Source organism: Tursiops truncatus, chromosome 2, assembly GCF_011762595.2.
Source record: "Tursiops truncatus isolate mTurTru1 chromosome 2, mTurTru1.mat.Y, whole genome shotgun sequence".
In the NCBI taxonomy this organism is placed as follows: domain Eukaryota; kingdom Metazoa; phylum Chordata; class Mammalia; order Artiodactyla; family Delphinidae; genus Tursiops; species Tursiops truncatus.
In genome coordinates this window covers 61020702-61041637 of record NC_047035.1, presented here as the reverse complement: position 1 = coordinate 61041637, position 20936 = coordinate 61020702, and the positions used below count along the sequence as shown (strand labels likewise).

At 36.3% G+C, this 20936-nt stretch overlaps 1 protein-coding gene across 1 annotated transcript in view; it reads left to right on the top strand.

Annotated features, from left to right (window-relative positions):
• LOC101321155 (tetratricopeptide repeat protein 6) overlaps positions 1-19596 on the top strand; it is a 41518-nt gene extending 21922 nt beyond the window's left edge. Inside the window, exons 6-11 of the mRNA XM_033852591.2 lie at positions 1135-1208; positions 6480-6690; positions 9437-9589; positions 10341-10511; positions 18640-18865; positions 19315-19596. Of these exons, the coding sequence (XP_033708482.1) occupies positions 1135-1208; positions 6480-6690; positions 9437-9589; positions 10341-10511; positions 18640-18865; positions 19315-19451 (972 nt within the window). The 3' untranslated portion in view covers positions 19452-19596. The remainder of the gene's footprint in view (positions 1-1134; positions 1209-6479; positions 6691-9436; positions 9590-10340; positions 10512-18639; positions 18866-19314) is intronic.
• Positions 19597-20936: the final 1340 nt, after the last annotated feature.

Sequence of the window (20936 nt, the reverse complement as noted above, 5' to 3'; positions counted from 1 at the left end):
GGTTGGGTCCTCCCTTGTTGGGTAGAAACCAGAACTCTGACACTTGCCCTTTAAGATTGTAGAATGCCCACGTCCCAGCCTCCTGGAAATGAGAAAGGAGTCTGGAAGGGTTTCTTTTAGTCACTCCAGGGGACGATAGAGTACTCTCTACAGTCTAGCTTGGTGAAGTGAGCTCACAACCAAAACTGCCCAAGAAGATTCTTGCTGAAGCAGTCCTCTGGGGAAAACCAGAGCCGTCTTTATTCCTTCCTAGGCTTTGAACTCTTACTTTCGGAAGGTTCCTTCCCATTTTATGGCAGACATTGAAATCAGTCTCACATAATTTATGTATATATGTACACACACAAATATACATATATATCTCATTGCAGTTGACATGATCTTTTGATATTTTATTTATTTCAGTTTAGTGATGTTTTTATTTTGCTTCAGGTTTCAGTTGTTTATGTAGGGCTTTGAAAAGCTAAAGAGCTTCACACACTGTGTCTCTGGTGCCACAGCGGCAGCGTCTCTGGCAGACTTAGCACTTTTAGTTCTCTTAACCTCTTCCCCAGTGCCATTCATGTCCACCCCAGCTGACTGCCCTGACTTCAAATCTTGTGGTTAGCGTTTCCATTGCTTCCTCTTGGGAGGCCTCTAGGATCTCGGGATAAAATGACACATTTTCCCCTAGAAGTGTGGGTTGCAAAGGTAGCAGCTGCTTTAGTTAATACACATAGAGGCTCAGTTATGCCCTTTCCCTGGGCCTGAGTGCCTGTTTGTCCTATAGTCATCAGGTTCTCTGCAGTTAAGTTTCTATCTCTGTCTGGATAGGGAAGTCTCTGGTGGTGTCCACTGGGAAAAAACAATAAAAAGAAAGTAAACCTGATACCTCCTTATAATACCAGGCAAAATCACAGGAAAAGTGGACAGTAGCGCAAGATTCTGAGTGAGTTTTTGGTTATGGGTTTCCTCTGCTCCATCTGTTCTCGCTCTATATGCGATACTAAAAGGAAGAAATAAGGGTTTTAAGAAGATGTATATTTTAATGCTTGTGTAAATTTTATTCATGGTAGAATCAATGTTAGAAGGAAGTTTAAGAAAGCACAAAATATAATGCTGTAAAATTAACAAAAATTTGTTAAACTGTTTCAGGATTTTAAACAAGCTGCACTGATAAGCAAGACTAATGTGAGCCTTTGTCAGGCTACTGCCATGTGCTATCACAGGTATGGGGTGCAATTTATGTTGAGGTGAGAGCAAGTGAGACCATCAGATTTATAATTATAATAGAAGAATAGAAGAAACAGAGGAGAATATTGTGGAAGTGACAGAGTACAAAAATGGAGAGAGGCACAAAGAATCCCTGTATCAGCACTCTTCTACCTACTAATAAACTATTTTAGCCAAGTCAGCAAGTAAATACCTGCATCAGAGCATTGCGGGTATCCATCTGATTCAAGCCCATTTATTGGAAAGGACCTTGGTAATACACAGAATGAAATCATGCGTAACTTGAAATGTCTAAGAATAAAATAAAGTTATTAACTTTGTTCATAAAATGGAACTAACTTTTAAAAAGCCTGTTTCTTGGAAGAGAGGTTGATTCAGAAAAGTATTATATTTCCAAGAAAATTTTACATTTAGAAAGCATTTCTAAATCTAAGAATGATTAAAATAATACCAGTAAGTATCTACAAGGTATAATAAAATCTACAAAAAATGTATTACTTAAAACATTATTACCTGTTTCTGGTATTATTGTAAAAATAAGTAAGTTATAGAGGGGAGAAAAGAACAGTTATATGAGGCTATAATACAGAAGAAGATCAGTTTAAAATTTACTCTGAGATAATATTAGAGTATAGTAGATTGATTTTGCTAATTATACTACTTACATTTCTACACATACATTTGACATTTAAAAATTAATTTCTAACACTTTGCTTTTAAAAGCATAGAAATGCAGCACATGAGTATTTTAATGTGAAATAAAGTGTATTTGGTTAAGTAATAGTTTACAGCATTATTTTTCATGAGAGAAACAATAGCAGTTAATTGGATGAGGAAATTAGGATAGTAGACTAGGCTGTGTAAATATACAATTTAGACAATAAAACATAGTTTGAATTATTTAGGAAATTGAAATTCTTTTTTTCCCCTTTTATTACATAGCTAGTACAGGTACATTTCCCTATGAGAATTAGATTTTAAAAATTTTATGAACATAGTAGTATAATAACTGGAACTTGTGAAGGCGTTTTTGGTTAAAAGGCCTAAACTGGTCTCGGACCTTTAATTTTACACAGACAGCAAAACACAGTCACACCATTGTCTATTTTAATCCAGCAACCTTTGTACAGTTTATCTTTTTAAGTAATTGTCATTCTTAAAAAGAAATGGAATAACGATGACTGATGTGTTTGTTTTGGTAGGCGAGTGCAGGCCAAAAATGTCTGAGGTCATTGAATTCTCTTAAAACTAAAAATAGACACCAAAATTTTTCTCAACCTCATTCCGATGTTTTGCAACTATTAGAGTCAGTAAATTTCTCTGTGTGTCAGTTCCTGATCTCTTTTATGAAATGTAATCACTGGGTATATATGGTGGAGCCTCCTTAAGCTGATAACTGCTTTGCAATTCCAAACAACCACCTTTCATCATCGCGCTAGAATCTCTATTGTCCTTTAATAAAAGTAGAATTTAAATCAACAGTAAAGCTCTGATAACTCATAGTCTCAATTCCATGTGTTTTAACAGTTTTACTGAATTTAACAATACGGAGTGTTTAGTGATTGGTTACATTTATTTCAGGAAAAATATTTTTGCTTTTCAAGGTGAGCTATAACCTATTACCACAGCAGCATGGATTGTAAATAATGAGATTCACTATTGGCGTCTTATGGTGGAGAACGTAAAAATTCTCCCATTTGGAAAATTTTTAAAAAGTAATAAATCTTTAAATTTTAGGGCTTTGATCTTTGAACTCGTGGGGTTGCAGACTTTTGAAGTGTGCCTTTGTATATCTCTGGTTCTCACTCTTGTGGTTGCTAGGAGACAACATTCCTTAGGCTGAATATCCTACTTGTTGCCCAATTTGATCACTAAGGGTGTTAAGGTAGAGTTAATTTTTAGATCTCTTTGAGAAAGCTACCTTAAGATTAAAAAAAAAAAAGTCACAGAGGGAGAGCCTGGTGGCTCAGAGTTACATATTCTGTCCATTTTTTACTTCAGCACATTTATTTTACCATTCTTATATTTGTATAAAATATTTCTGAATCTTCGACTCTGCAAGCCACATTCTTTAGTTTTGGGAGGTATTTATGATTTATTTGTACAACTCAGTAGGGAACATCTGGTCACCTCTGTGATTCATTTGTAAAATGAGGTGGGCCTTGGTGTCCGAGGCCCAGCCTTCAAGCTGAGCACACGATTCTTAGTTAATAGACACCATAATGAGAGGCACGCACCTTCCGTCGGTGATCACGCTATTTTAGATTTATACAAACACTTTTTGTTTTAGAAAAACTAATTTAATATACTTTTATATTTGTGTAATTGATGTTTAGCAATTTATGTGCCAGTGAACCTGTATCCTGATATAAGAGACACTGCCACATTTTTTCATTGTCTAACTACCATGTGATTATTTAACAGGAGCTCCAACCTGCAGGGCACTGTGTGATACACACATCTTCAGAAAAATGAAGTTGTTGTGTGTATGGAGTTTTTCTTTTTTTTCTAGTGGTGGAGGGGTTTGGGAGTCTCTGGCTTTGGCTCTCTCACCTCCTCTGGACTTGATATTTAGTTATCATCAGCTTTGAAGAGCTTGCCAAGTAGCTTTCGGGATCCCTTTCCAGGTTTAAGGTTTAATGATTATTTACTTAGTCAGAACAGACTAGATGTTCGTTAAACATTAGTGCTGATAACTAGATATGTATAGAAAAATAGCTTCAATTCATTGCTTGTTCTTTTTCTTTTTAAATTGGTTAGACTATTCAAAGGGTGAGATCATGTTTTATAAACCATATATCGGCATATGTACTCACAAGGATTTTAAATCTCCCTCTGCGTAAGAGGGGAGCAGTGTGTATGATACAATTTGGATGTAAATATACCAGAAGCATTTCAATGTTTTGTGGGAAAAATATGAGAGAGCTGGGGTTGCCCTGTAAACTTCAGTTTACATGGTCACCATAGGTATGCATCATAAGTAAGTAGTTCACTATCCATAGATAGAAATACTGAGCATAACAAAACCTGTCAACTAAATGCATTTTTATACAGAAATACTACTGTGTAATTATTCTTGATAAAAAATTTGTTATTTATGCTAGAATTTTTTCTGTACTACAGTGAGAAAGTGGCTACAAGCATTGTGACCTTATATTCAGTGAACTTTTACTTCTCAGATAGTGCTAGTTATGAGGAAGGAGGAGGATAGTTTCATTGTAAACTACTTGAGGGAAGGGAGCCCATGTTTTCTTAGTGAGAATCCACAGAGTGAACTCAGAAGATACCAGTTGGCTTACGTATGTGAATGTTAACCTTCCCCTGTTTGTAACGTCAGAGGCCAGGCTTTCCTGGTGCTTCACTGTTGATTCTTGGGTGATCTTCTGACACAATACTTGGTGAATGCTTTTGGGTAGTGTTTGCCAAAACATGGAGCAAATATCATGAGTAACTCCATTATTTTTCATGGTGTGCACAAGCATTAAAAAAACATTGAATCACATTATGAGCAGCTGAATTGCTTTTCAGTTTCAAAGTGAATTCTTTCTCAAACCTCCTGAATACATCAAGGAGAAGGCGTCAGCTAAGAGTTAGTCTTTAGCATCTTTCCCACACTTTGTAATAGACGGTACAGCTCTCAGGTTTAGTTTTCGGCAGACTACACTATCCAACACCAATATTTATTTATTTTCATGGTTGCCTTCTGTTTATGGCATGAGATACTGATTTTGTATTTGTGGTATTGAAATTAAGTTATTTTAAAAAATAGATTCACTTAAGTAAAAGAGTAACTTGACTTAAAGAAAAATACTAAGTAAACGATAGTGTAGGTGGAACATAGGGCAACTGTCACAAAGGAGGGACTGAGGTTTGGGAAACAGTATTTTAAAAGATAATGCTGAGTAATATCTAAGAGACGGTAGTTTCTAGAACGGTTACCCTGTGTTCCATGTATTTTACAAAGGAAAAGTTAGCAAAGTAATGATGCATCTCATAAAAATTTGAAAACTTTTTGAGAAGTAATGAAAAGAATGGAAGGAAGATAATAATCTTTATTGGGTGAGGGTCTCTGTGCTAAGGGTTTTTCACATGCTGTCATTTGATCCTTCTAACAGTTTTGAAAAATTACTATTAATTTGTATGTTTGGGCTTAGGTTTGAACTGCAAGGCTTTATTCTGACTACACTGTTGAGATATCGGCTCACTGGCTCTTGTGCACCAGTTACAAGTATGTTAAAGGTGAAGAATGTGGGTAGAGATGACTGTGGGAAAGCATGGATTTTGGAGTCTGGCTCACCTGAGTTTGAGTCCCAGATGTTTGCTCAGCGCAATCTTAGCATGCTATTTACTATGTTATTTACTATGTGCAAACTTTTCTGAGCCATGATATTCTTTTAATCTATAAAATATAAAAAATTATAACAAGCTTACAGAAATGTTGGAAGGATTAAGTAAAATCACATATGTAAAGCACTTAGCACAGTACCTGGTAAGTAAGCAGTTATTCAGTGTTAGTGCCTTCATTCTATTAAAAAAAATTCTAGACTCTCCATATTAATTGAGATTAAAAATAATTATTAGATATGCACGTGAAGTGGAAAAGTGACTTTATATACCCATGGACATGGGAATATTCGGTTCCTTCCACAGCCCTCTCCTCACCATAGGAGACTAATTAAGGAAGATAGAGAGACAGAGTTATCATTTAGTCACATATATTCACAAGTTAATAAATAAAATGCATTTTACTTCTTTTTCTCCCCTCCTCTCTTGGTGTCCAAGGTGAAATGGGCTGCCTTTATAGAAGATCTGAAGTAAGAACTCCCATGTGATAAAAATTTAGCTCCTTTCATTATAAAGGACATATTAAATAAATAACAATGGATTTATTTTAATCTGATTTAAATAGTGTATTTTATAAATAATAGCATATGTCTTTCTATACTGGCCACTGATAACTGTTAAAAACAGGTTCAAGAAGGCCATTCAGATTTTTATAATTCTGAAAAAGAACTCTAGCATGTCATCCCAGCATATTCTGCTATAAAAATGTCTCTTACCTCCCCTCTTTCCTTTTACCAATATCTTTAAAGAATCCATCAGGCTTCCTTAGGTCATATGGACTTACACAATTAGTTCTTATGATAATAAAAAATAATAAAAATTAAGTTTTTTAAGGGTCAATGCATTTCTTTATGAAGAGGTTATATACAGGAAAGCAGTTAGATTATTCACCAGAAAGCGTCAATATTTTAATTTGTTTTCAGAAATAAAGAGTTTGAAGAAGCTGTCAATTTCTTTACCTGGGCTGTGAAAATTGATCCCTATTTCCTGGATGCTTACATCGGACGGGGAAATTCTTACATGGAATATGGACATGATGAGGCCATCAGACAAGCACAGAAGGAGTTTCTGAAAGCACTGCATTTTAATCCAGTCTATACAAAAGCCAGAATTTGTTTAGGCTATAATTTGCAGGTAATACTGTATAACAACATTTTACCACGGAAGCACCTTTTGGGCAAGAAAAAGAATATATTTGGCCTGTTAGTGGTGATGGGGATACATGATATTTCTTTGGCTATGAACATTTTACCTTTCTTTTCTTATTCGTATTCAGAGCAGCAGTGAGAAGCAGGGGTTTGATGAGTTATAGGCAGCCTGCCTGGAGAGCATACCCAGGGACCTGGCGTGATAGTGAGATGAGGATCTTCTGAACCTGAGTTTCCTTAACGCCTGCACCCCTTTCTACCTCACCCCCTTATACCTACCACACTTATAGACAACTTTTAAACTTGCCTGATGAGTTTCACATATAACAACCTGGCTAAAATTTGTTTCACTAACTTATACCTGGGCTCCATAGGTTTTGGCCTATTAAATTAGTGAAAAGCTAAAGGGAATAAACAATGTATGATCTATGCGATGGATCAGACAACCACTGCATAGACATTTCTGAATTCAGGTCATCTTCCAAATGGCAGTGAATTAGAACATACCGGAAGGCAAGAGACCAGGCATTTGTCCTGCCAGCAAGTTGGAAGGGTGTTGCTCTGTTGTGTTGTCACACAGGTCTCTGAGTGATTTCTGGGACACTCTGACCTGACCCATGCACTCACCGAGCTATGTGCACTAACAAAAGATGTAGTGGTATTCGTGGAATAAAGTGCTAGATGTGTTATATTTTCCATGAAAAGGAAAGGAATAATCTTTTTATCCCTTTTAATATTAAGAAATTTAAACAGTTGTCCAAAGTATGTTTAAATTATGGTAATTTGCATAAATTCCTATTAATAATCTGTCATTAAAGTTGAATTTTTTTCATTTAGAAGTAAGTGAATTTGGCTGACCTAAGATTAATAATATTGGAGGTGGTTGTGGGTTTGGTTATAGTGAGGTATGCCCAAGAACTGATTAATAAGGGAAGTAAGATTGCCTTCTGAGTGTTAAACATAAAATTAGCCATTATTTGATCACAGTAGAAATTCGCAAAGTCAATTTAGAGACAGGGTGACTCCTAAAACAGCTAGAACTTACTGTAATCAAAAGAAATGTGTTAACAGCATCATTCATTGCATTCAACAAGGATTTACTGAGCACCTAGTATAGGACAGGAACTGATCTAGGCCTAGTGATACAGCAGTGCCCCAAATACACTGGTTCTTCTTGTAGAGTTTACTACCAACTGGAGAGAGAAGCACCAAGCAGTCTTATTAATAAGTATTTAATTCTATTCAGGATAAGTGCAACCAAGAAAAAGGATGGGTTTTAGGACAACTTGTAACCAGGGAACCTAGCTTCATTTTAGGGGTGAGGGAAGGCTTTTTGAGAAATTAACATTTAAACTGAGGTGTGAAAGACTAGAATTAGGACTAGGAGTTAGGGCTTAGAACACAGTGTTCCAGAGAGAGGGAACAGCCCATTATAAAGTCTTGTGAGAAAGAGACAGAGGGCTCAAGGGGATGGAATGTTATGGACAAGGGGAGAGTGGTATGGGATGAGACTGAATTGAGTAATGACTGGAGGTGAAGGTCTTTTTAACTGGTCCAGGTCAGTGAAAAATGGGAATGTCACTCACCAGAGCAGTGACATCAGATTTGTGTTTTGTGAAGATCTCACTGATATATATCAGCCTGAAGGAGGATTGAAAAACACATTAGTGTGAGGAAGACTTGAATCAGGAAAGGAAGGACTGAAAAAGGAGAGTTAGAGAGGCCCATGAAATCCTGTTCGGGGGAAGAGTGACCATTTCTTGGACGAATATGAAACAGATTCCCCTACTATGTGCCTACCCCTAGAGTTATGGAAGTGAGCAAAACAATTGTCAGAACAGACAAGTTCAATTCGTTGTTCAATTCGATGTTGGTTTCCCCATAATTTACTGTGAGGGAGAAGCTTTACTGGTTAGAGAACAATGTCTAGTTAACTTATTCGTTATATTTCGTGTTAGTTTTATGCAAGAGTCACTGGGCTTTGCTTGGTTTATGTGAGAGTCTGCTTCTGAGGCTCTGGCAAGTTGGGATTTTGAACCCACAGGAATAAAGGACAGTCCCTGGACTGTGCTGAATTTATCAGCTCACTGCCTTCCTGTGATGAGGTATTTAGTTGCCAAATGGCCTTATCTAGGAAATACTCTGACATCATTCTGTTACCAGTGTCCTCTCCTAACCTTCTTTCTTTTTTTCCAGTTGGCGCTAAGGTTGGTATACACACCTGCTTGGTAGATTTGCATGCAGTTTTCATGGAATGTGTGATGCTGGTACAACTTATCAAATAGGTTTTACACCATCAGTTTATTCATTTACTTATTCAACACATATTTATTTTATTATGTATATAGTATGTATAACTGGAGATTCAATGCCAAACAAATAGACAATTCCTGCCTGTGTGTGCAGAGCTCAGTGTAAAATTTGTGGTGATTGTCAGAAGCATTGGTGTTTCCCGTCGTGGTCAAGATTTTATGTTGTTCAGGACTGGTATAAGAGATGACTCTGACAATTAGATTTATTTCAGTTAATTAAAATTTCAGCATAAATGCTCAGAGGTAATCAGTCAATTGAATGCACTCACAGTACAGCCTACTTCCTTGTTTAAAATACCTTAGATTAAGCACAATATAAATATACCCTTACTAAAGGCTTTATTTGATTAAGTTAGAATCATAAACATTTGTCATGATATGGACAATTTCCTACTTGGTGTAAATGGAAAATTATTTTAGGCCCAAGGAAAATTCCAGAAAGCTTGGAACCACTTTACCATTGCCATAGAAGTTGATCCGAAGAGCTACCTAGCCTATGAAGGAAGAGCTGTGGTCTCTCTTCAGATGGGTGATAATTTTGCTGCAATTCAGGATATAAATGCTGCCATAAAGGTAAAAATCCACTCAGATTATATTATCATTAGCATTAAATTAACATCATCAGTGAGTAAGATCAAATAAGAAGTTCTCTGTTGTTCTCTAAAAGTGACTTGTAGAGAAAATAATGTTTGTATTTTTTCCCTAGGAGATTCCTAAAGAGTTATTATAGCTTACCAGTTTTATAACCTAATGCATTTAAAAAATTTAAAAACAAATCCCTAATAAATGTTGATTCCTCTCAGTAAATGCAAATTTATAGTTTCATGATACATCAATATTATTGTGTAATAAAAAATGAATGCAAAAAATAAAATAATGTTCTGGGTTTGAAGGAACTAAAGAAAGAATAGTGTAAATCCGCAGCTTCTTCTGTAGTGAAATGGCAAATAAAAAATGCAGTGACAGAAAATCTGCCTTTTTTCTTCTAGATTTTGGATTCTTTTTTTGTAAATTTAGGTAGATGTTGTAATCTTTAACAGAGCTAAACAGATGAGCTTTTTCCCCCTTACATCTATTCTTTGCAAAGGAACTGAGTAGAGCACTAAGATTATTTGTTTTATTGCAACCAAATAAACCAAGTGTTGACACTGAACCAACTTCATTCGGAGTTGTTTCTCAAAATATTTGCTCTAATGGGGTTTCACTTGCCCTGTAAAATTACTAGTTTCCCACAAAGAGATTTCATAAAGTCCATTTTTGCAGACATGAAATTGGAGATAAGTACTATTCCCAGATGCTAAATACTCATACTATTATATTGCAGATCAATACTAGAGCAGAATTCTTAACAAATCGTGGTGTGATTCATGAGTTTATGGGTCAACAACAGAATGCAATGAGAGACTATCAAGCAGCAATTTCTCTAAACCCCACGTACTCGCTGGCTTACTTTAATGCAGGAAATATCTATTTTCACCACAGACAGTTTTCCCAGGTAATATGAGTTTTCCTTAACATTTTCTTTTTGACCATAAACGCTTTCTCTGCTACATATAGTTTCAAAATGCAATCCTTATATGTCAGGCTAATTTATTCATTAGCTCTTTAAAAATTTTTTTCTCTTTCATAAAAATGTTTATAATTACTTATTAAATGTTTACACCTCTATGGATTTTTTCTCCTCATTATCATCAGCCACTCAGCACTTGTCCAGTAAACACTGTTTTGGACTTCTCTGAGTGCCGGCAGTCGTCGCCTTGCTATCCATTGTCACCAGCTTCCAGCCTGGAATCCTCTGCTCTTTGCCCCCACTTAGCCAAATGTCAGACTTCCTTCCAGACTGTCTTTCGTGATGTGATTATCTAACTCGTCTTAATTTCTACCTTTGCTGAGTTTCAGTCACATGAGCACTTGACTGGAGTAAGGAGATATGTCTGTTAGTTCTGGTTTTCATGACAACTTAATCTTTTTGGACCTTAATTCATAACGGCTGAAATGAAAGTGTTGGGCTATTAGATGATCTGTTTTATATTTTGAATTTATTTTATTTGAATTGTAATGCATTGCATGACTCAAACGCTATTTTTTGTTTTTTTAAATCTATATTCACTCTTTTGTTCATCTTCAATTTTATTTTGTTCTTTGTCTATCTTTTTGAGTCAGAAGCTTAATCCATTTATTGTCACCCTTTCATTTATATTGTGATAAATTGTTAAGGTTATGCTTTTTCCCCAAGTACTGTTTTCAGCAGTATCCCCTGTATTTTGCTCTTTAATGCTTTTATTTTTGTTTTCCCAAAACATTGCACTTGAAATTTTATTTCTCCTTTGACTAAAGAATAAATTAATAGGGCACTTAAAATGTTCAAGAGGAAGGGCTTTTATATTTTCTAATATTGGAGTATAATTAGTCTATATCCATACCTTTTTTTTTTAATTTGGTTTATCTTGGACAGAGAAAGGTTTATTCAAGTATCCTATAATTAGTGTGGCCCTAGATAGTTTTCTTTACATCTCTTGTAATTTCTGCTTTATGAAAATTGATGCTATTTCATGTATAGATGTTCATATTACATATGCATTGCGAATTGTAGTCTTCAGCATTACAAATGCTCTTCTTTGTTTCTCTCTGGAATAAATTCTCCTTTATCTGATGTGAAGATCCTGACCTCTGATTTCATTTGGTTTGCTTTCGCCTGATAGTCCTTTGCCCTTCCTTTTATTTTCAGTGTTTAGAATCTTTCGTTTTAGCTGTGTCTCTTTTATACAGCGTAGAGCTGGATTTTGGTTTAGATGACAATTTGAAAATATTTATCTTTTAATAGGTAGGTTATATCCCATTGACATTTTGGCACGGTCAATATGTTTGGTCTTAGTTCTGTTATTTTATATCATATTTTCTGTTTACATGTATTTAAAATATTTTATTCTGTGGTCTGTTTTATTTTAAAATTTCAGAGTTTTTCTAATATTTAGGAAGGTTTACAGTTTGCTTTAGTGATGACCTTTATAAAAATACCCTTGTACCCTTGCTTCCTTATTTCTTTAGTTCTCTTCTATGAAGAACAATAAAATGACCCTTTAATCTCTTCCTCCCTTATTTCTCCCTCTCATCTATTAGTCAATTTTAGTTAGTATTATGCTCTTTTGAAAAATGTTTATATTTATATCCTTAAATCTGCTTGAGCTTGTTCTGTTAGCTTGTCATGTCAGCTTGCTTTCCACTCTCTCTGTATTCTTCCGTTTTGTTGTGTTTCGTCATTCCTACACTGCCAGAGGATTTAATATTTGCATATACTATTTTGTTACCTTTATTTCACGTTTAGTCTTAGTTCTTCAGTTAAATATATTTAATTCTCATCACCAGGCTTTTTGCCAAAGTTTACCTCCTAACCAATCATTTCTTGGTGGTCTGAAATTAGTCTTCTAGTAGAGTCCTGAGAAAGGGTTCATGAGAACAATATTCCTTGAATTGTTTCATGTTCACAGCTGTTAGCCTGCAGCCTTTATATCTTACGACAGCATGTCTGGGTTTAGAGTCCTTGACTCATTTTTTCTTTCCTTGAGTGTTTTGTAAGTGCTGTTTCACTATTTTTTTGGTGTTGCATATGTTGGTGTCAAAAGCCTGATGCAAACCTGATTTTCGTTATTGGTGACTTCTTTTTGTCAGGATAACCAAAGTTTTTATTTTATTTATTTTTTTTAAGTGAAAAGTTTTTTGTTTTGGTTTGGTTTTTTTTGCGGTACGTGGGCCTCTCATTGTTGTGCCCTCTCCCGTTGTGGAGCACAGGCTCCGGACGCGCAGGCTCAGCGGCCATGGCTCATGGGCCTAGCCGCTCCGCGGCATGTGGGATCCTCCCGGACCGGGGCACGAACCCGTGTCCCCTGCATCGGCAGGCGGACTCTCAACCACTGCACCACCAGGGAAGCCCATAAGTGAAAATTTTTTTTACTTAAAAGTATGTGTTAGAGTTAAGCTTTTGGGGTCAAAGTTATCAAGTACAGAGTGTGCATTTTCAATATGTAGATTTCAGAAAATCTTTATTGAATTCAATGTAAATATTTTTCTCTATTTCATTGTTTTGATTTTCTTCATTGGGGATGAATACCAATGATTATAAATAGGACGTCTTTTGACTCCTATATGCCAATTATTTTTTTCAAATGTTTATCTTTTAACATCTGTTTCATTTTCTTTTGCATCCCCTAAATTTTTACTGTGTTTTCTATTATTCCGTTGTTGACCTTATGATCCAGGTTTCTTTAAAACTTTTTTTTTTAGTTCTGTCCCATTTCCATGACATATCTTCCTGGCCAGGAAGATCCTTTTTCTAAGATCCTTTATTATTTATTTATTTATTTCTTAAATGCAGTTTCTTCCTTAACAATTTTTTTCTAGTTTATTTTATAATGTTACATTATAATTTTTATCTACATTGTAGGAATACATTTTTTTCTGGGCAATTTTTATGATCTTTCCAAAAATTAAGCTCTTACTTTTTTATCTTTGTTTTTTACAGTGAAGGCATGCAAATTACTTTTCTGTTCCTTATATTTGAATGAGATAATTTTTTTTTTCCTGGACTAATAGCAGATTTTCTTGTGAGAGATACGGTGATAGGCCATGGTAACTTTCCGAGTTGAGCTACCACTGATGCTATTGCACAGGACTTTACAGTATGTCCTTTCTAGCCTAGCCTGGTTTGGGAAGGCTTCTACCACAAGCTCTGTGTTTCTCAGAACTTTCCACAGGCCTTGTTTCTAAGATAACATTCTCATTTTAAAAAGTTGTTTTTATTGCTTGCATTTTCTGAGATCTGTAACCTCTGTATTCTCCTCTAACACCTGATCCTGTCACCATACCCCTTAAAAATGATCTTTGGGGCACCTTTATCTACCAAGAGGCTAAAGTCCTTGTCTGTATTTTGCTGGAAAAGCTGAGCAGATATTTCCTGATTCCACTTAGTTCTTCATTCTTTCAATCTCCTTATATTTGTAATGTACCTGCCATGTGCTAGGAATTAAGATCCTGAGGATACAGAGCTAAACAAGATAAGGAAGACTTCTTTTATGATGTACCTTACATTTTATTGGAGGAAGAAATAGAAAATAAACAATATTAGTAGTGATAAACATTTAATACCATCTTATTTAAGCATCAGTATATCAGTACTAGCATACGTGTGGGACTATATGAGATTACCTGGGTGGATAGTATAGATGGAGAGAAGGGGTTTAAGGAGCAAGCCCTGGGGCAATACCAGTGTTTGGAAGTGAAGTAGAGAGGAGACTCCAGAGTGTAGACCGAGTGGGGAGTATCCAGTCAGGATGTTGGGAAGGAAAGCAGGAGAGCATGATATCACCTCAAGAATAAAGTACTTTAAGAAGGGAAATGTGTCCTGTGTCAAATGCTGCTGAGAAGTCAAGGAAGGGCAGGATGGAGAAAATCATTGATGACTTTGGCAAGAACATTGTTGGAGTCGCAATGGCATCAGAGCCTTGAGCGGAAAGGGTTGTGGAGAACATGTGAGGTGAAGAATTAGAGACAGTTCAACGAGTTGGAGAAATTCTTCTGTGAAGAGAAGTAGTGAAATGGGGGTGGTGGCTAGAGTGGAGTAAGGTGTTCGTATTTTTAATTTTTTAAAATATGAGGGATGCTGATTCATGCTCCTGTGTTAATGAAAGGATCTAGTAGAAAGGGAGAAATTGTTGGGGCAGGGGAGAGTGGCAGGGATAATTAGGATCAAAATCTTTGAGGATTTGATGGGGCTAAAGTTTGGAAGTTCCAGGGGTGGCCTTTGAAGGGAGCAGGACACACTATCCATTATGTTATGAGGGAAGGCAGAGAGTTGGGGCACAGCTGGCTGTAGCTAGGTAGATTTTGATAGTAGGTATTTCTCTGAAATGATTACATTTTTTCCATGGACTATGAGTACCAGTTACCAGTTAAGAGTGAGGATGGACAGGTATAAAGGGGGAGAGTATGGCTAGGAGTTTTAAAGAGAAAATGTGAAATAATTATTTTAGAGAGCGGTAGGGTGCATGTTCTAGGGAAGTATAGTAGAACCACCAGACAACTTCAAGTTCTCATTTGAGGTTGTGGTTAAATTTAAAGTGAGATCTTGACTCCATACTGCTTTGTATATAATTATTTCTATACAGATTCAGTACAGCTTTCTGTCACCCCACAATTGTTTCTGTGTGTTAGTCTCTTATCTCCTCATTCCAGTTAAGCTCTTTAATGCCAGGAATCACACTGCTTTCTCTTCTCTCCATATTTCCTTACTCAGAAAGCCCATCTATACCCATGGCTTATACTACATGTCAGCCTCCACCTTTCTTCTGAGCTCCTAACCCATATTTATCGCCAGTTGCTAAAACTGGATGTTTTACAAGTGCATGAGAGCCAAAACTGAATTAATCTCTCTATCCTCTATGCCCCGTCCAACTCTTCTTTGTATAACCCTGTCTCAGTTCAAGATGTCATTCCATGGAGTCACCTGAGTAAAAATATTAGCATCAATTGCAACTTTCTCTTCCTCAACTTCTTCATCTAATCAGTCATCTAATCCTGTCAAATTTCCTTCTTAGTTTTTTTCTCAGATATGCCCTTTCCATTCTGTTTCTACTGCCATTGCCTTAGTTTAGCTGTTTCCCAAGTTAGATCAGTTAGCTTGCTGACCCCTGTGATGAGGCTGGTTGACCTCAGTGGTGAAGCTAGCTGCTGGGACAGAGAATTATCAAAGGTATTATTATATAAGGCATGAATGAGATTGTCATAGCTCAGACCTCAGACAGCTGGGAGGCTAATGTTTTCCCAGGCTGACAGGCCAGGGTCAGTTGCCTTAAACTTCCTCAAGCTCAGACCACACTCTGGCTGGGTCTTGGCAATGTTTCTCTGCATTGTAGAGTTAGTTAACGAGCATTAGACAAACACGGTGCCCAGGGCAATTTTCTGTTTCTGTCAGTGTTTAAGGTCCACATGAGAGGGAGACCCTCACATTTAAACTTATTTGTCCTTAATCACTCTATGGACATCATGTATAAAACTATTTGGTTAGATCTAAAGTGTAGTTTGATCTTTGATTTTTTTTTTTTTTTTTAAGTATGGCTCTTGCTCCCCCAAGCTGGGGACACATCAGCTGGGCAAATATTTGATCTAAAATGTATTCCGCTCTCTGTCTTGATATACTGGATACTCGGGCTTTGCAGTATGTGCTCCCTTCAGAGACAAGCAGACTTTGAGAGTAGCTGTTCAGCTATTTTGGTATGCTGTATGCTTCTTTGTGGAGCAAATTCTTCTATTTCCTGTCCATCTTCCCCCTCCCGCTTTGTTTCTGATGTATGGAAAGAAGATTTAGGGCCAGGAGGAAGGGTCCCTCAACAGACCAGATAATCTCTAAAGGATTAAAACATGTATGTGTTCTGGCTTCTTTTATGGTTGGTTAGTGACTTAATGGTTTTAAACCACAATTGGATGAGCTACATGCATGTGTCATGAATTACAGGTGACTTTTAAAAAATACCTGGATCTGCTTCCTAATTACTTACAGATATGAGGACATTAGACCAATTGTTAAATCAAGGCCATCTATTGTGGTAGGCGTCTTTGGCCTCTAACTACTTCATAGTTAATGCTCCTGTTCTTCAAGTAACCTCATTAAATTTATAGGCTTTCATTTTCTAAGTAATATGTTTTCAAAGTTGTAACAGAAAGTTACATTGTTCAGAGTTAACCATACTATTTTGTTTTACTAAGTTCATTTATTTTAGCTGAGGTAGGCATTTGCTCCTACCTGATTGCAAGTCATGCTTTTGTGATGTAGAATTGTGTAGCCTTTATTGATCATTTACTGGTGAATTAAAATGAAACAAATTAATTTTTGAAGGAAATCTTGGCTCTGCTTCGAGTCATTCCCTTGCCTCATTTGTAATGACTGTGAGTCCAGCCTCCTGTTCAGGAGTGAATTCTCTTTAATTTAAGCTCTTCACAGAGGGATGTCAATTCTGCTGCCATCTTAAGGGATCCTTAAATTGCACTTAACTACAGCATAGAATAGCTCCCATTCTGGGATGAGATGGGTCACACAATCTTGATCTAATTGCTTCTCAAAAGTCTCAGGCAGTAAAATTCATGGAGTATTACCTGAGGGCTATGACATCTCTCCATTTGTAGACACTGGCAAAAAAAAAAAAAACAGATGTATCAATAATAATTGACTGAGTCCTTACTATATTCTGCATATTTTTCTCAGTACTTTACCTGTCAGCTCACTTAATCCTCATAGCAGCACTGAAAGTAGGGTTCGATTTGTTGCCTCCATTTTATAGACGAGAAAAATCGAGTCAGAGTGTTTTAGTTACTCACCAAAGAGCTAATAAGTGGTAGAGCCAGGGTTTGAACCTAGAAATCTGGCCCCATGGTCTGGGCTCCTGGCCACCATGCTCTCAGTGTTTCACTTCACCCACAATGGAAGTGAACTGAGGACACATCCCTGAGAAATATAGAGAAAAATAGTTCCATGAAGAAGACTGATAGAAAATGATCAGAGAGGTAGGGGAAAAACTAGGGAGACACCCTGTCTCAAGGACAGAGAGAGTTTTAAGAGGGAAGGGGAGACCAAGAGCATCTGTGCCCCAGAAATGCCATGGAAAGAAAGGACTAGAAAATGCTTACTGGGCTTGACGACATCTTCAGCCTTAGCAAGAGCAGACCTCATGGGCTAGGGGGAGGTAGATAGAGCCCAGACTGTGCTGTACTGGGGAAAAGTCGAGTGGTAAGGAATTGGAGACAGCAAGCCATATTGTTAAAAACAACTTTTCCTTTAGGGAAGTTTTAAAGTAGGAGGCACATTTTCCATCCATCATAGAGTTAGAGATGAGATTCCTACCTTGAGTAGTAGGGTGTCTAATCGGCATCTCAAGCAATGTGTGATGAAGGACCAGTTTTTAAAAATTTTCTAACTTAATGTTGATCAAGACCCCAACACCAGTCGATGGACCACAATTTGGAGGGTCTCTTCCGGCTTGATGACGATTTGTGAATCATCTAGAGTTTTTGATCTTCTTGACAAGCTGATTTTAATCTTCTGTCTTTCTTCCTTTATAGCTTTTCATAGTATAACGGAGTTTTTAATCTCTTTTGGTAAGGTTTAGAACTTTATTTTCAAAATTTGCTTCTCTCTTTAGCCCTTACTCTGCTTTTATATGAAAAATGTTAATTTTCAAACTTATATTTATCCTCCTGTGTGACCTTCTTTTCTAACTTATATTTTACTTTTTTCTACTGCTGTACAGGGATGTGAGATTTGTGTGTAGTGGGGGAGGTGGAGGTGGTAGTGGAACATTTCACCTCAGCAGAGAGTATTTTGTCTCTGACACTATCTAAAACTGCTGACACATGGTGATAACAAAAAGCAGACCAACTATTGGTTGGTTTTATTATTGTCTTTTACATTCTCTACAGATGCTGGCACCTCCTTATCATCTGTATCTGGGATGAAATGCTTCCACTATCTCCTCAGTGTGCCACTGGCCTTAGTTTTATATTAAAAGTGTTTCAAGTTGCTGTATAGCTGCCAATTAAAATATATTCAGATTATCATTATCTTCACACTTTTATAGGCTATTGACTACTTCTCAAAGGCTTTAAAGTTTGATCCAGAAAATGAATGTGCTACCATGAATCGAGCTATTGCAAATACAGTATTAAAGAGATATGAAGAAGCAAAAGAAGACTTTGCACGTGTAGTTGAAAGCTGTCCATTTTGGGCTGCAGTATATTTTAACAGAGCATACTTCTACTGTTGTTTAAAGCAATATGAACTAGCTGAAGAAGACCTAAGTAAAGGTATATTTTTTTGTAATTTTTTGATTAATATTATAATGGTTGATTTGTTGGTTTTTGATGACAAAAGAAGAAAATCATCAAGTCGATTTGCCTAGATAAACTAACATTAGAATTAATGGTTTTATATATCATATCTTTAATGTAATCAGTATGGATTCCTTTATGTAATAACTTACAGCATTGGTAAGCTAAGACATAGAAAATTATTAGGGAAACCATACATAAACATTGCCAGCCTTTCAAAAAAGACATTGTACTGTGTTTTCCCAAGTTAATTTTCTTAGAAAGATTCAGTGTTTTAAATTTAACTAAATAATGAGGTACATATGAGGAAAAATGTTTTCAAATAGATAATACTAAAGTTCTTATATTATAAAATTTTTATTTAAAAAAGTGAAGCTTTTTGAATGCTAGCATAAAACATATCTTGAAATTTTTTTCTTTTACAGCTCTGTCTTTGAAACCTAATGATGCTCTAGTATATAATCTTAGAGCAGAAGTTCGTGGTAAAATAGGTCTGATTGATGAAGCTGTGGCTGACTATAACCAAGCACTTTATCTTCAGGAACATGCCTCAGTGGTATGACTACATAGACCATGGCTTCTGTAGTAGTCTACACAGCTGTTCTTCCATAAATTGAAAAGTATTTGTTGCTTTAAAAAAAGTTTGCACTGTCTTCATTGTTTTGTGCTTTATGTTTAGTCTTTTATATAATTCTTTAATGCATTTTAGCAACGCCTTTTTGTTATATATTAATTATAAAACTTTCAGATCATTTTCTGCAGATTTGGAACAACTCAATAATTCAATTTCTTCACAAGGTGTAGAATTTAAATGAGAATGTTTCTCAAGGGACATATTAACACAAAATATTTTCTTTAAAGTAAAATAATTCCTTTTAAAATAATACTGTGTGATTTTAGAAAATGTCTCATTGACATTTTCATCAATACCTAAATGTAATCAACAGTATCCAGATCAAAAAAAAAAGAGAGCTGATGACTATAAAGAAATTGAAGTCAAGCGCATATCCTCTCTCCTCCTTTGAACAATATCTACACAGGTCTGTATTCTTCCCGCTACTCATGTTTTTCCAGCATTCCTCTTTTTCATTCTTCCCGCTACTCATGTTTTTCCAACGTTCCTCTTTTTCATGTTGCCTCCCTTCCAGAACAGCACCTATAAAGATTTGGAGCGTCCTCTTTCCTTGACATGCCTCTGCCTCTTTAATGCATATGTCATAAAAGTATATAAAAAATCTGCATACACTTATAATTAGTGCATCATAGAACTTGACAAGTAGAAATACATTAAAACAGCTAAAATTTCTTTTTTTTTAACATCTTTATTGGAGTATAATTGCTTTACAATGGTGTGTTAGTTTCTGCTTTATAACAAAGTGAATCAGCTATACATATACATATATCCCCATATCTCCTCCCTCTTGCGTCTCCCTCCCACCCTCCCTATCCCACCCCTCTAGGTGGTCACAAAGCACTGAGCTGATCTCCCTGTGCTATGTCGCTGCTTCCCACTAGCTATCTGTTTTACATTTGGTAGTGTATATATGTCCATGCCACTCTCTCACTTCGTCCCAGCTTACCCTTCCCCCTCCCCATGTCCTCAAGTCCATTTTCTACGTCTGAGTCTTTATTCCTGTCCTACCCCTAGGTTCTTCAGAACCACTTTTTTTTTTTTTAGATTCCATATATATGTGTTAGCATACGGTATTTGTTTTTCTCTTTCTGACTTACTTCACTCTGTATGACAGACTCTAGGTCCATCTACCTCACTACAAATAACTCAGTTTCCTTTCTTTTTATGGCTGAGTAATATTCCATTGTATATATGTGCCACATCTTCTTTATCCATTCATCTGTCGATGGACACTTAGGTTGCTTCCATGCCCTGGCTATTGTAAATAGAGCTGCAATGAACATTGTGGTACTTGACTCTTTTTGAACTATGGTTTTCTCAGGGTATATGCCCAGTAGTGGGATTGCTGGGTCGTATGGTAAAAATTCTTAATAAGATATCTCTTTGGTGAACCAGAGAACCCCTTCCCTTTAT